Source organism: Peromyscus eremicus, chromosome 15 (genome assembly GCF_949786415.1).
Source record: "Peromyscus eremicus chromosome 15, PerEre_H2_v1, whole genome shotgun sequence".
NCBI lineage: Eukaryota > Metazoa > Chordata > Mammalia > Rodentia > Cricetidae > Peromyscus > Peromyscus eremicus.
The window spans coordinates 57,914,322-57,929,939 of record NC_081431.1 but is presented as its reverse complement, the minus strand read 5'-3'; the positions used below and the strand labels follow the sequence as shown (position 1 = coordinate 57,929,939).

The 15,618-nt window shown below is 42.9% G+C and overlaps 1 protein-coding gene across 4 annotated transcripts in view; it reads right to left on the bottom strand.

Annotated features, from left to right (window-relative positions):
- The window catches only part of Ppp1r12b (protein phosphatase 1 regulatory subunit 12B), a 204,422-nt gene extending 197,173 nt beyond the window's left edge, over positions 1–7,249 (bottom strand). Inside the window, exon 1 of one of the 4 annotated variants that reach the window (XM_059281124.1) lies at positions 6,816–7,249. In XM_059281124.1, coding sequence (XP_059137107.1) covers positions 6,816–7,232 — 417 coding nt within the window. In that variant the 5' untranslated portion in view covers positions 7,233–7,249. The remainder of the gene's footprint in view (positions 1–6,815) is intronic. The other 3 variants (XM_059281127.1, XM_059281126.1, XM_059281123.1) reach the window with 3 other exon arrangements.
- Positions 7,250–15,618: the final 8,369 nt, after the last annotated feature.

The window sequence follows — 15,618 nt, the reverse complement described above, 5'->3', positions numbered from 1 at the left end:
TCAACCCTGTCCCAATATAGATATTTTATAGCCAATTATAGACATTATATGACTCCATTTGCAAGTACTTCAATCTCTAAGAAATAGACATTAAGTAAAAGCAATCCCAATTTCAGTAGTTTACCCAAATGTCAAGTGAGAGAGAGGGAGAGCGAGAGTGTTTATCGCAGGACAAAGAGGAGTGAGAGTGGACAGCTCAAGAGAGTCTCCTCGCCTGGCGGTGGTCGTGCATGCCTTTAATCCCAGCACTGAGGGGAAGACCCAGGCCGATCTCTATGAGTTTGGGGCCAGCCTGGTCTACAAAGGAAGTTCCTGGACAGCCATGACTACACAGAGATACCCTGTCGCGAAAAAAGCAAAATAATAAGTTTATCAGAATCATGTTTCAAGCAAGACTCGTATCTGTTAATATGTATCTTAAGATCCTCATGATTTGTGATTCTCTAGGGAGGAAGGACTGAATTGTGAGGGTAATGATAGTGTTATCTTCATTATGGTAGAAGTCATACACCATATGTCAGAGCTCATGGACCTTTCAAAGGGTGACTGTAACAATCTGTCTTAGGCCAGGCAAGGTCAACCTAAGCTATCATATAGTGAAATTCTGCAAATGTTTATAGCAACTTGGAAATAACTTGAATGTCCTAACTCTCTCTCTCTCTCTCTCTCTCTCTCTCTCTCAAATAAATAAATGTTTAAGAAATAAATAACAAAAATGAAAATAACCAACCAATAGGCATGGTGCCATGTGCCTATAATCTCAGTACTTGTGATGTGGAGGCAGGAGGATCAGGAGTTCAAGGTCATCCTCAGCTACTAAGTAAGTTCTAGGCTAGCCTGGACTATGTGAGGTTGTCTCCGAAAAGAGAGGGAAGGAGAGGGGAGGGGAGGGGAGGGGAGGGAATGAGAAGGGAAGGGAGGGGAGGGAAAAGTAGGACAGAGGAAAAAAGAGGAGGTCCAGGGAGATGATGGCTCAGCAGGTAAAAGCAGTAGCCAACAAGCCTGATGACCTGAGTTTGATCCTGGAACCCAAGGTAGAAGAGAACCAACTTCTGATCTCCTCTGACCTTATACACCAAGCCATGGCACTGTACACACACACACACACACACACACACACACACACACACACAGATACACACAGGGGGTAAGGGAGAAGGGGGAAGAGAGAGTGAGAGAAATAGAAAGGAAGGGAGAAAAGGAAGGAGAAGGGTGGAGAGGGAAAGAATAAGAAGAAAAAGAGCCAAGAGATATTTGGCCAGGGAACAAATACAAATGAGAGTCAATTCCATGTGCACTTCAAAGCAACAGCAAAAAAAAAATCAGTGTTCAAATCTGACTGGTGTGCAAAGGCATGGAAACTTGGGACTGCTGCTCACAGGGCAAGGGGCCAGGTGCCCAACATAGCCTGATGCATCATCTTAAACAGTGTGACATGGTGCGCTACTGAAGTGACGCAGGATGGATGACAGTTCTACAAACACAACCCTGAAAGCCAACAGGAATTTCCAGATCCCACACTGCCATGGGTCAGACACTAAGCAGTTAATTCAATAGTGGGGGAAGGCGTAAGTCACTTCACAGACTAAGAGACTGTGAGAGGAATAAGTTATGAACTGGAATGAAAGGGAAGGGACTAAAAGACAAGCCTTATGTTTACATATAAATTAGCACATCAAACAGACTCTTTTCTATTGAACTACACACACATTCATCTTAGTCTTCTTCCATCCCCCCTGAATACAAACTGTTCTACCTTCTCCTCTCATCTGCCCCACTCTTCACGTCTCTTCCCCAGAAATATGCAAGTGTAACTTCTCTAAAGTTACATGGTCACCTAAAGCCGTTCTAGAATGACAGACGTAGCCAGGCATGGTAGCATATGCTTGGAATCCCAGCAGGAACATTCCAAGTTTGAGGTGGCATGGGTACCCAATCAGACCTGTCTCAAAAAAAAAAAAAAAAAAAGATAGCAGAGGCTAGACAAGTTAAATTCGAATCTGAGATTACTCTGAGGGTCCAAATCCAGAATGTGTACAACTACAAACCTCTATCTAGCTAACCCTAGACCACACAAGTCCATAATCATGAGGATACCAAGATGTGTGGTAATTAAATAATATTCCTATTAAATAAAGAAGTTAGATTATCAACACATACATTTCTCATGAGTATATATAAATAAAATGGAAGTGCCTCTGTATGGGAAGAAGGGTTCCAAGGATTATAATCATTCAATTAGCACCTTCTTCACTGAGCCCTCTAGGACACTGATGTAGCATACCAAATCCTAATTTATTCATCAAAATACGTCCAGTCCATTTTTATCCTACTACAGAGATACTTGGATATCCATGTTTACTGCTGCCCTGTTCACACTAGCAAGGAATGGAACCAGCCTAGATGCCCAACAGATGCACAGATAATGAAAATATGATAAAGTGCCTGCGAGAAAGCCCAGCAGGATAAGGTAGGTCCCTGGCACCAACCTTATGACCTGTGTTCAATCCCCAGGATCTACATGGTGGAAGGAAAAAACCGACTCCCAAAAGCTGTCCTCTCACCTCCACATACGGGTTGTGGCACACAAATACACACATTCAAGTAATAAGAACGTTTAAACCGTGATGATTATGTGGTGGTTTGAATGAAGATGGGTTCATACATTTGAATGCTTGGTCCCTAGCTGGTGGCAGTGTTTCGGAAGGATTAGGAGGTGTGGCGTTGTTGGAGAAGGTATGTCACTGGGGGTGGACTTTGAGGTTTCAAAAGCCCATAACAGACAGGCCCAGTCTGCCTGTCTGTCTGTCTGTGTCTGTCTCTCCCCCCTCCCTCCTTATCCGCCACCCGCCTTCTGCCTGTGGATCAGGATGTAAGCTCTCAACTACTGCTCCAGCATGCCTGCCTGCCTGCCTGTCCTCACACTCCCTGCCATGAGGGCCATGGACTCACCCTCTGAACTGTAAGCAAGCCCCCAGTCAAATGCCTTCTTCAATAAGCGGCTTTGGTCATGGCGTCTCTTCACAGCAACAGAACAGTAACTAAGACAGTATACAATGGAATTTTACATAGCTGTAAAGAAAAACGAAATTTCCAGGAAAATAGAATGAGCCAGAAAATATATTAAGCGAAATGACCCAAACTCAAAAAGACAACTGCCACACGTTCTCTCTCGTGAATGCACGGGTATAAACAAGGGTAAAGGTCCCAAAACCCTAGAAAAAAGGTCGTGCCAAGGAAGAAGGAGTGCACAAAAGGCACCTGTAACAAAGCAGAAGAGGGTGATACAGAGGAGGCAGGGGAGGGGAAGAGGACAGAGGAGACCATGTGAGTAGAGAAGCAACTGAAACATACTCTTTTAAAATGCCATTAGAAATTTACTTTAAGTCAAAAAAAGAAAAGAGAGCCATTATGATACCAAATACTTTGCATGCTAATTTAAAAAATAAAATTTGGGGCTGGAGAGATGGCTCAGTGGCTAAAAGCACTTGCTGCTCTTCCAGAGGACCTGAGTGTGGTTCCCATCATCCACGTCAGGTGGCTTACAACCATCTGTACCTCCAGTTCCAGGGGATCTGATGCCCTCTTCTGGCTTCTGTGGGAATTAAACATGTGGTGCACAGACATACAACAACAGGGTGAAACACTCATTTTATTGTCTTATTATTTTACTTTACGTGTATGGGTGTTTTGCCTGCATGTATTTCAGTGCACCACATACATGCCTGATACCCAGAGGCCAGAAGAGAGTGCCAGAACCCCTGGAACTGGAATCACAGCCAGTTTTGATAAATTGGGCAGTGGTGGTACTCGCCTTTAATCCCAGCACTCGAGAGGTAGAGGCAGGCAGATCTCTGTGAGTTCAAGGCCAGCCTAGTCAACAGGTTGAGTTCCAGGGCAGCCAGAGCTACACAGAAACCCTGTCTCAAATCCCCCCCACCCCCCAAAAAAAGAGTTCTTCAGATCATAGAGAGACACATTGTATCTCTTTGTCAACTGGCTGCCAAGAGTTGTTAGGTCAATAAAGGTTCAAAGTGATGGTTCCCCATTAGAACAGACAAGGTGAAGCAGTTCATATCTACAATCTCAGTACACAGGAGGCATGCCATGAGTTCAAAGCCAGCTTGGCTACACAGTGAATTTCGGACTAGCCTAAATTATGGTGTAAGACCCTTTCTCAAATAAAAAGGAAGAAAAGAAACATACAAACCAGAAAGTTTGACTTGACATCAAATTTTTGAGCAGATTGATCTTTAACTGAATTTACCTAGCATTGAGTACATGCATTCAATTCAACAGCCACGCCTGTAAATGTGAAAGAATTCTTCTATTACATTTGTAGATGAAAACAAATTCCACAGCTATCATCCCCTTCCTCTCCTACTTCAGGAGATTACTGAATGTAAAGAGTGCATCAACTACTAGACACTGCCCTGCACAATCAAGGGTGTTAGTGAAGAGAGGAGAGGCACCAAGACAATCAGTCTCTTGATAAAGGCAGAGAGAGATGGAACTTAATGGAGGGGGGGGGGGGGTAAAAGAGACGAAACTGGAAGTGGGGAAAGAGACAGAACTGAATGAGGGGACAGAACTGAATGGGGGGCAGAGACAGAACTGAATGGGGGGAGAGACAGAACTGAATGTGGGGGAAGAGACAGAAATGAATGAGGGGGGCATGTAAAGAGACAGAACTGGAAGGGAGGGTCTATCATGAGTGACTTCCCAGAGTAACAGTCAAATGTTTGGGAAGGACTAAACCTAGCCAGCAGTCACTTTTAAAGAAACAAGGCTAGCTGGTAAACACGTTTGTTGAGCAAGCCTGTCAACTGAGTTCCACCTCCAGAACCCAGAACCCACAACAGAAGATGAAAACTAACTTCTCTAAGCTGTCCTTTCAACTCCACACATACATGATGGCACACACACACCTGCACTCATACACATACACACACACACACCTGCACTCATACACACATACACACACTAACCAAAATAAAAATAATAAACAAGGTTACTGAGTTATACTAAAAATAATAATAATACTTAATATAAAGGTGGAGAATGACTGAGGAAGACTCCCGGCTGACCTCTGCCCTTCACATGTATGGAGAATTTACCCTTCCAAAGAGCTCAAAAATTTTTAGTTTAAATCTTAAAAAAAGTAAAGTTGAATGTAGTTCTCTTAGTTTCGATCACATTTTACATCCAGTTCCTTATTCAGTGGGCTATGGGGCTTTGTGATTCAAATCTGAAAAAATCAATACTCACAGGCAACTGCTCTCCTTTCTTTTCACACACACACACACACACACACACACACACACACACTTCACAAGCAACTGCTCTCCTTCCTAGCTTTTCACACACACAACTTCTCTTGGTTTCCGTTTCCTCCTCTGTAAAGTGGGAGTCACCTTATTACCAACTATACCCATTGCAGAAGAACACTACCAAGACTTCCATGAGGGAAGGCACGTGAAATCATTTTTAAACAACAAAGTACTATATAAATACTGGTTGCTATATATAAATACTTTAGGTGGGGCACTGAGAAAAATAGTCTGAGAGGAGAGTTTTGTCTACCTGAAAGAGCAATAAGAACAATTTTAAGCTATTAGCTAAATATATTTAAGGAGGGGGCTTAACGTAAACTTGAATTGTTATTGGTAAAGTGGATTCTTATCTGAACACATTCACTTTGTACAGAAAGAAAAAGAAGAAAGAGAGCTGGGGATGTAGCTCTGTTGGTAGAGTTCTTGCTTAGCATGCTCACAGCCCTGGGCTTCATCCTCAGCACTGCAAAACCTGGGCAGTCCCAGCCCTGGGGGACATAGAGACAGAGGGATCAGAAGTTTAAGGCCATCCGCAGCTAAATCAATCTGAACTACATGAGATTCTGTGTTCAAAGGGGGCAGGGGGCGGGAGAAAGGAAGAAGGAAGGAGGAGTGGGGTGCCAGCTCTCAGCTCACCGAAATAACTGATGAAGTTCAACTGGGGAGAGGGGGTGGAGTTATGACAGTCAGTATACAGAGCATACTGCTGCATAAGTGAGAGGAATCAAGGCGTTATTACCAAACTCTCAGATTACATGCAAATCCATATATACGGTCATTTCTTTTTTTTTTTTTTAAAGATAATCATTTCTACAGAGGGCTTCAGAAATCAAATTGAAAGTCTGTTCCGTAAGTACCAGACAGAAATAATTCTGTCCCTGACAGAGGTAGCACTCCCGCAAAGAAAATAAGACACCCATAACAATGAGGTCAAGGGTGTTCTAAGGGTGGCCTGGGAAGGCACAAACCACACACCAGCCAAACAAGTCTCCTTTCGGAAAAGCTGCCTGTCGTAATCCACTACTGGGACTGTTCTTAACGGACCTAAGACATTTTGATAAACTGGGCCACACAAACAGAAAGCTGAATTTCTGAAAGGGTATCAGACTAATGACACTAAGTGTATGCATGAGTGACATGACCGTACAGGCACAAGACAGAAGTAAAGATGACTAATCTATAGAGATAAGACCAAGGACCAAACCATCGGTCACCATGACAACCCAAGTAGGTGGAGGGAAATACAAACACTGACCAGCCACCCCGGTGACACCAGTCCTTCAGGTAAAGACCCTAGCCCTGGGATCTGAAAAAGATTTGCTGAGTGGAAGGAGGTGGCCAAGAAAGGACGTGAGTTGACTGACGTGGCAAGGTCTTTGCACGAGGGCTCTACGGTGACACTAATAATACTTTTGGTGGGGCAGCTCGAAGGGTCACAGGCTTGCAGGCAAGAGACCCACCCGTCCGAAAGGGGAGTCCTACCTGGTGCAGGGCTGTCAAACCGTCCACGTTGACCGTGTTGATGTCCGCACCTCTTGCCAGAAGCTTTTTCACCTCGTCCGTGTCCCCGCTGGAGCAGGCAGCCAGAAAGACCGCACCATCCTCGAAGCGGACCCTGGGGCTCCCGCGTCTGGTCTGCAGCTGCCGCCCCGTGCCTTGTCGCTCCGCGGACTCCTGTTCTGTCAGCGAGCCCCGCCAGCGCCGCAGCTGCTCAGCCCGCCGCGCTCGCGCCGACTCTGCCCGCTTCCCTCCCAGGTGCTCCAGCTCCGCCATGGCTCGAGCCTCCGCAGCTGCTGCCAAAACTACCACCACCAGAACGCTGGTAGCCTGGTGTGGCCGCCGCCGCCTCCCTCGGAGGGCTTCAGCCGGGAAATGAAGGCGGAGGCCCCCGCGCGCCATCTTTACTCCTCCAGCGACTAGCACCGCCCACACGCTCCTTTAGCTTCAGCACGCAGGCGCTGCTCAAGCCCCCTGTCATCACGGGACTTGTAGTAAGAAACCTGGCCTGAGGGCACGCTGTGGCCCTATGGGACTACATATCCCTGGATGCATTAGAATCAGTCAAGGACAAGCTGCACCCTTCTCTGCCGCTGGACCTAACCCAGCCACCTTTGCCCTGAAGCTGCAACTAACTGTCTTCCCCGACCAAGGGCAACCTCTTTCTCTAGGCATTTTGGGAATCGTAGTTTATTGTTGTTGTGACCGCTAACTAAACTTAGCTCCCTTAATTATCCCTTAACACTTGAAGAATGAAAAAGCAGCAGTAATTAACATTATTTTCTAAAAGGGAGGACTAAACATGAAGTATCAGAAGAACTAGAATTCATCTGGTTTTACATTTAGTTTTATTAACGTGTATTAGTTGTGAATGTGCATTGGGAAAAGCATGCATATACGCATACAATATCACATTTTGACATAAAATATTTTCAATATGACATTTGTTCCAGATTCATAAAAATTTCTGAGTGGTCGAAATTTTTCATCAAAAATGTGAAAATTATTAGATCGTTATAAAAGGAAGCTGTGTTACATCCTAACATATGAACACTTGCCCATTCCTCATTTTCTACTGGAATAAACTAGGAATCATATGTTGGAGAAATAAGCTGGTCTAAATGGCTCATACCTGTAATACAAGCACCAGGAATGCTGACATGATTGCCAGGAGTTCTAGGGCAGCCTGGACTACATAGTGAGTTCAAGGTCATCCTGGGCTACAGTGTGAGACTTCTCAAATCCACTCCCCTCCAACAAAACAAATAGGGGGGAGAAGAAAAAAATGAAAGGGAGGGAGAGAGGGAAAGAGGAAGGAATGATGCTGATGTATTCTCAGCTCTTGGGAGGTTCAGGCAGAGTATAAGGAGTTCAAGGTCATTCTTTGCTTCCTAGGCAGCCCCAAACCAGTCTGGACTATATGACACTGTCTCAATAAAACAAAAACTTTTTGTTTTTCAAGACAGGGTTTCTCTGTGTAGCATTCCTGGCTGTCCAGGAACTCACTCTGTAAACCAGGCTGGCCTTGAACTCACAGAGATCTGCCTGCCTCTGCCTCTGAGTGCTGGGATCAAAGGCATGTGCCACCACCACTAGGCTCAAAAAATTTTTTTAAAAGTAATGACATTTTCTTGGTAATTTGTCAACATGGAACCTCTTCTTGTTGATCATTAAAATTGCCCAAAGTTCCTAAATAGAACTCTGTCTAAAGAATAAAAGAGAAATTGATATCAAAATAAGGTAGGTGCTGGACTTGATGACACTCATCTACATATAATCTTAGAGTATGGAAGAGTCTGAGTCCAGCCTAAGCTACCAAAGGAGACGGTCTTAAGTGCAAACAAACAAATAGATAAATCAGGAAAGATTACTAAACCATCAGCTTAACTCTCTTTGCAGTCCTCCTGAACTATTTTAGTATTCTGTTCCTAGTAAATGACAGCTACTCAGCTTTGTGTTTCACTATCGCTTTATATTTTACCAACACACTGGTTTCTAGCAAGGACTTTAAAGATGAGATAAAATTTTCAGCATCAGTAATGTTACACCTTGTGGAACTATATTCTGGTTTGCTTTGTCTGAGATGGAGTCTTATTTGCTCAGATTGATCAAAGATGAATGTGGAATACTGATCCTCTGACTCCACATCCCAGATTTTGGCTATGTTCTTTTTGCATTCTCTCTCTCTCTCTCTCTCTCTCTCTCTCTCTCTCTCTCTCTCTCTCTCTCTCTTCTCTCTCTCTCTCTCTCTTCCTCCCTCCCTCCTTCCTTTCCTCCCTCTCTCCCTCTCTGTCTCTCTCTTCTTTCATTCTTTTTATTATTATTATTGTTTTCGAAGCAGGTTCTCCATAGTTCAAGTTGTCAAGAAACCAGGCTAGTTTCAAACCCATGGTTTTCCTCCTGCTTCAACCTCCTAAGTATCAGGAATGAGCCATCATATAAATATGCTCAAATTTCCACAAGAATTCAGTCTTGGGGCTGGGGATGTACCTGAGTTCACAGAATGAATGCCTGGCATGCACAAAGTCCTGTACTGTATAAACCAGGTATGGTCACAAACCTGTAACCCCAGCACTTGGGAAGTGGGGGCAGATGGGTCAAAAGTTCAAAGCTTTCTTTATGTAGGGAATTTTACCGAGGGCAAAAGAGACCCTGTCTCAAAAATAGATAGGTAGGTAGGTAGATAGATAGATAGATAGATAGATCTCAAGATAGGAGGTTTCAGAAAATAGGAAGAATATTGAATATTACTTTTTTATAAATAACTGTTATATTTGCCGCTTTTCTTTTTTCTTGTGAAGGTAAGAGTGTAACACTTCCTTTGGAGACTTTTACAGAAAACAGTAAAAGTTTAATTCTTTAGATAATTAAAGTGCATACCTGCTGTGGGATGGTCTGTATGTCAAATATGTTGTTGATTGGTCAACAAATAAATCACTGATTGGTCAATGGCCAGGCAGGAAATATAGGCGGGACTAACAGAGAGGAGAATTGAGAGAACAGGAAGCTGGGTGAGGGAGACACTGCCAGCCGCCATCAGGACAAGGAAGATGTAAAGTACCGGTAAGCCACAAGCCATGTGGCAAAGTAAAGATTAATAGAAATGGGCTAAATATAAGAGTAAGAGCTAGACAATAACAGGCCTGAGCTAATGGCCAAGCAGTTTAAATAATATAAGAGTTTGTGTGTTTATTTTATAAGTGGGCTCTGGGACTGGCGGGACTTGGTGGCGGGAGCTGGAGAAAAATTCTCCAGCTACAAATGGCGTCCAACGTGGTGGCAAGAGTTTCCACCTAAAAACTTAGAAAAAAGATTCTAAAACGGACCTAAAAACAGCTTCCTAATTGTCTCTCTCAAATAAGCGGCAGCTGCCGGTTTGAGCTACTGGAGGGTTCCTAGCGTGCGTGCTCAACCTGCCGCCGTATGGCAGGAATGATGCCTCTGCAAATGGCACATTAAGCTGCGTGATGGATTTAGCCTTTGCTAGTACAAAACAAAAACAGAGGTTTCTGGGCTGCATGCTGCTTGGATAAAAGCATTGACCCACGATAGCTCCCAGAGCTGGCGGTAAACACGCACCACCACCATGTTGGGAAACTGAAGTGGGCGGAGCCAGCAGCCACAGCGCCAGCACTGTTTCAGGCTTAGAAGGCTGCAGTTTAAAGCAATAGGCTCAAGCTAATATAAAAAAATAAGCCACGTAAAGATGACTACCACACAGAGAATCTGGATTATGTTCTCTTTGATATTCGTAACTGCAGAAAAACATTTGATTGTAAAAGCTGTTGAGTTATGCCAAAATGTATATTTTAAAGGTACCTTGACTTCAAAATTTGGATATAAGGATATGTTGCTTTGGAAAAGAGTCTCTGCTCTTGTTTCCACAGAAAGCCAGAGACTATGGATTTGTTCCAGATTAAGATACATCAGGTTTGACCAGCCAAGACCCCCTGAAAGGTCTCCAATGACACCATGGCCCAGATGATTCAACATCCAGAATGGTTTCAAGTCAACTGGCTCAGATATACAGCCTCACGGACTACTCCATGATCCTAAAATTTTCTTTCTGTCTCCAGAAGATACAGCGCCCCCCTCCAGCAAGAAGTAGTAAGAAAAGCTACGCCCAAATTCCCAAATATACCAAGCTGGCTTTAGAGATGGAATTGGCTCACTCCCCCTCTAAACCCAGACATATTGCTCAAAAAAAAAAAAAATGGTTAAGAGATTCTTGTGTCCCAAATCAGAAGAGCCCTCTGGTGTGGGACAGAGAAAAAACAATATTTTTATTTAAATCAGGTTGATTATAAATACAATCTCTTTCTAAAACAAAAAGGGAGATAGTTTAGATATGATAGGATAAAAGGGTAGATTAATGAACCTACTTTTAAAGAGTAACAACTTGTTTAAAATGTTTTACATTGCTATAGATTTTAGTTTATTGATACAAATTTAAACTTAATTTTGTTATACTGTATATATATTTCTATTCTTTTTTGAGGTATTATGTTTATGTAACTCATTTAAAATTGTAATGGATAATTAAAATATAGATTAATAGTTAGTCATCTATGATAATATTTGTAGCCATGTTAGTTAAGTCTTCTAGGTATACATAGATATATTTCAGATAGATAGGTAGTCTTCAAACACTTCAAAGACCTACAGAATATGGCATTTAAAATGTTTTAAAAATTTAGACTTTCTGGACAGTGAGACATGTCTGCTCCTGACAGCACCGATTTACTTCAGAGAGGAGTATGGGCATCGAAGACACTCCATATGGAGTTTATCTTCACCTTGACAAAAATAGCCATTTGGGCAAGAAACTGTTCTTGCCTGGACTGCCTGATCAACTGGACATGCAGGACCCATACAAAGGTGACCACTGAACTTTGCTTGACAAAATGGTCCTTCAGGTTCCTGCTTTGCAGAGAAAACTGCCAGACATTCTACAGGACACAGAGAAAAGTGAATAAGAGACTCTAGGCCTGTGGGCTGAAGACAGATGCCCCAACTTTACAAGAGAACTTTGAATGACTGTCCAGGCTGCCAGCTGTCTCTGTCTACCCTACAAGACTCCTAAAAGTTGCTTATATCCTTCTCCATTTCTCAGGTAGTAGTATATCCTTCTGAGGTCTTTGATGTAGTTGAAGTCTAGATACTTACAATTTTCCTTAGTTATAATAAAAGATAAGTTAGATATTAAACCTTAAACTCACAAATATAAGATAGATAGGATCTCTTCTTTAATATTGTAACTGTAATTCTTGCTTGATAATTGTTTTGTTATATGTAATTTTACTATGTTAAAGTTAAAACCTTCCTTTTTAAGAAAAGAAAAGGGGAAGTGCTGTGGGATGGTCTGTATGTCAAATATGTTGTTGATTGGTCAACAAATAAATCACTGATTGGTCAATGGCCAGGCAGGAAATATAGGCGGGACTAACAGAGAGGAGAATTGAGAGAACAGGAAGCTGGGTGAGGGAGACACTGCCAGCCGCCATCAGGACAAGGAAGATGTAAAGTACCGGTAAGCCACAAGCCATGTGGCAAAGTAAAGATTAATAGAAATGGGCTAAATATAAGAGTAAGAGCTAGACAATAACAGGCCTGAGCTAATGGCCAAGCAGTTTAAATAATATAAGAGTTTGTGTGTTTATTTTATAAGTGGGCTCTGGGACTGGCGGGACTTGGTGGCGGGAGCTGGAGAAAAATTCTCCAGCTACACATACCTACCTAAATAGAGACAAATTGCAACAGGCCCCAGACCTTAGCACACGTGACTCCAGGATGGAAGTTCCATTCTGTAAAACTCAGCACCTAGACAGCACCATCTGACAAAACTAAAACAAAGACCTAACCCATCAATCAAAACCCATAGTCCTGGGAAAGCCTCTAAACGTACTAACCTTGCTTTTTGGCATCTGCAGTTCTGCTTCTGGCTAACTGTTCTTCTTAACGGAAGCATGTCAACCCAGAACACGGTTGTTATGCTCCAAAGCTCATCCCGAGAAAGTCTCAGTGCTCTCATGGGATCCCGAACACCCATGTAGTCAACAGCTAGCCGGCTAATAAAGACTTTCTATTGGCTTAAACCCAGGTCCTAGTGGTCTTCTCTGATGAATTCCCCACAATGTATCTTCCAGCTATGTGATTACTAAAAGTAATCGTAATTATTAATATCTTAATTAGTTTAAATACATCAGTCAAAAATTATACCACAAAACATCCATCTTCCTATAACTTGAAAAGTTTTTGTTTTTTGGGGTTGGGGATTTAGCTCAGTGGTAGAGGGCTTGCCTAGCAAGAGCAAGGTCCTGCCTGGGTTCAGTCCTCAGCTCCAGAAAAGTACACATCAAGGCCAGAAGAGGGCATCGGTTCCCTGGGCCCTGGAGCTGTAGGTGTCTGCTGGACCCCAGCTTGATAAATAGGTGCAGGGATCTGAACTCAGGTCTTCAAAATTGAATAGCAAGTGCTCTCCACTGCTGAGACATCATCTCTCCAGCACTCTAATAAAGCATTTGTAACTACACATGAAGTCCAAACAAACAATCCCAGGTACAAATACAACATAATTTGTATATTTTCAAAATAACTGGTCCTGGAAAATGGCTCAGTGGGTAAGAGTACTTGCTCTGCAAACATGAGGATGTGAGTTCAAGTCCCCAGCACCGGCATAAAACGCCAGGCACAGCTGATTGTACTGTAACCCCAGCACTGGGAAACTGTGCTTCTGGTTCTGTGAGAGAACCTGTCTCTAGGCAATAAGGTGTAGAAAAATAGAAGATGATCCCCAATGCTGTGGAACAATCCTTTTCTACACCATGAATGTGTATTACTCTCACTGGATAATAAAAAGCTGACAGGCCAGTAGCTGGGCAGGAAGTTAGGCGGGAAAGCCAAACTGAGACTGATGGGAAGAAGGAGTGGGGAGTCAGGAGAGACACCAGTGAGCCTCCCCAGGAAGCAAGACATGCTAGAGGACAAGTAAAGCCACATGGCAAGACATAGATTAATGAAAATGGGTTAATTTAAGTTGTAAGAACTAGTTAGTAACAAGCCTGAGCTATTGGCTGAGTATTTGTAATTAATATAAGCCTCTGTGTGGTAATTTGGGAAGTGGCTGCCAGGTTTTTGGGAACAGGTGGTTGGGACAGGAGTATTCCATTTACACCCCAACACCCTGAACTCCACAAGAGCTATGTGGGTGTACATACTCACCTGTGTACTTGAATGTATCACTTATACACACCACATGTACTCTTTCCACACAGCATACTCATTCACTAAATAAATATAACTGATCCAACTCAGAGGTCATTGTGTAAAACAAACTTTTACCAAGTAATAATTTTCCTTATTCACACTTGACTTGTAACATTAGAGCACTATACTTTTAAAAAATAATGACATGCTGGCCACATGCTTATAATGTTAACACGTAGAAGATAGAGGCAAGCCAGGCAGTGGTGGCGCACGCCTTTAATCCCAGCACTTGGGAGGCAGAGCCAGGTGGATCTCTGTGAGTTCAAGGCCAGCCTGGTACAGAGTGAGTTCCAGGACAGGCACCAAAACTACACAGAGAAACTCTATCTCAACAAAACAAAAACAAAAAAAAAAAAAAAAGAAAGAAAGAAAGAAAGAAAAGAAAAGAAAAAGAAAAAGAAGATAGAGGAAAGAGGGGCCAGTTTGAGCTACATGGGACCCTGCCTCAAATAAACAAAATAAAATAAATAATGATAATACCTAGACAGGAGGATTGTTGTGAGTTAGATGTCAGTCTGAAATTCAGAATGAGGCTCTTGCCTCAAAAATCCTAAATTAGAGCCAGGTGTGTTAGCCCATGCCCTTAAACCCAGAACTTGGTAGGCAAAGGCAGGTGGATATCTATGATGTCGAGGCCAGCCTAGTCTAAATAGTTAGCCCCAAGCCAACCAGAGCTACATAGTGAGACCTTGTCTCAAAAAACATTCCTAAATTAATTAATTAAAAAATTAAAAAGTAGCATTTAGGGCAGTCCTTCCGGCCTCTATTCCCATCAGTAACATACCTCCCTCTGGTGGACAAAGGAAACTGTACACCTAGATGGAGCTCTTTCTGTCTTTCTCCTTTCCTTTTTCCAAACTACAGTTGCTCCTTCCCACCAAACCCAATACAGTTTGTGAGTTTTCTAAGAGACCTTTTTAATTCTGTTTTTCAGAGAACCATCCAAGGAAAGTTCCATTTCAGTTCTGGAAGTGGAACTAATGTGACATACAGTCACTGTTGGAATAGGAAGAGTAAGATGTTGAAAGGACTAAATATCAGGAAATGCCAGTAGTAAAATAAGCAGTAACTCCAAAATGGTAACAGAGAACACTTTACCTCAATGAGTAAATCCTAACCATAAATACACAACCTTGAAAATCAGGTTAGACTATTGTGTGATTGTAGCGGGAAACTTTTCTGTGTCCGCTGTTCGATCCCAAATAAACACATAGAGGCTTCTACTAATTACAAGCTGTTTGGTCTATGGCCCAAGCTTATTCCTAACTAGCTCATTCATCTTAACTTAACCCATTTCTATTAATCTACGTATCATCACGTGTCTCGTGGCTTTACTCGGTCCATTACATCTTGCTTCTCAGGCAGCAGCTCCAGCATCTCCTCTGACCCCACCTTTCTTCTCCCTGCATCTCTCTTGGATTCCGCCCCCCCCCCCAGCTGTCTCCTGCCTTGCCATAGGCCAAAGCAGCTTCTTTATTAACCAATGGTAGCAACATATATTCACAGCATACAGAAAGACCAT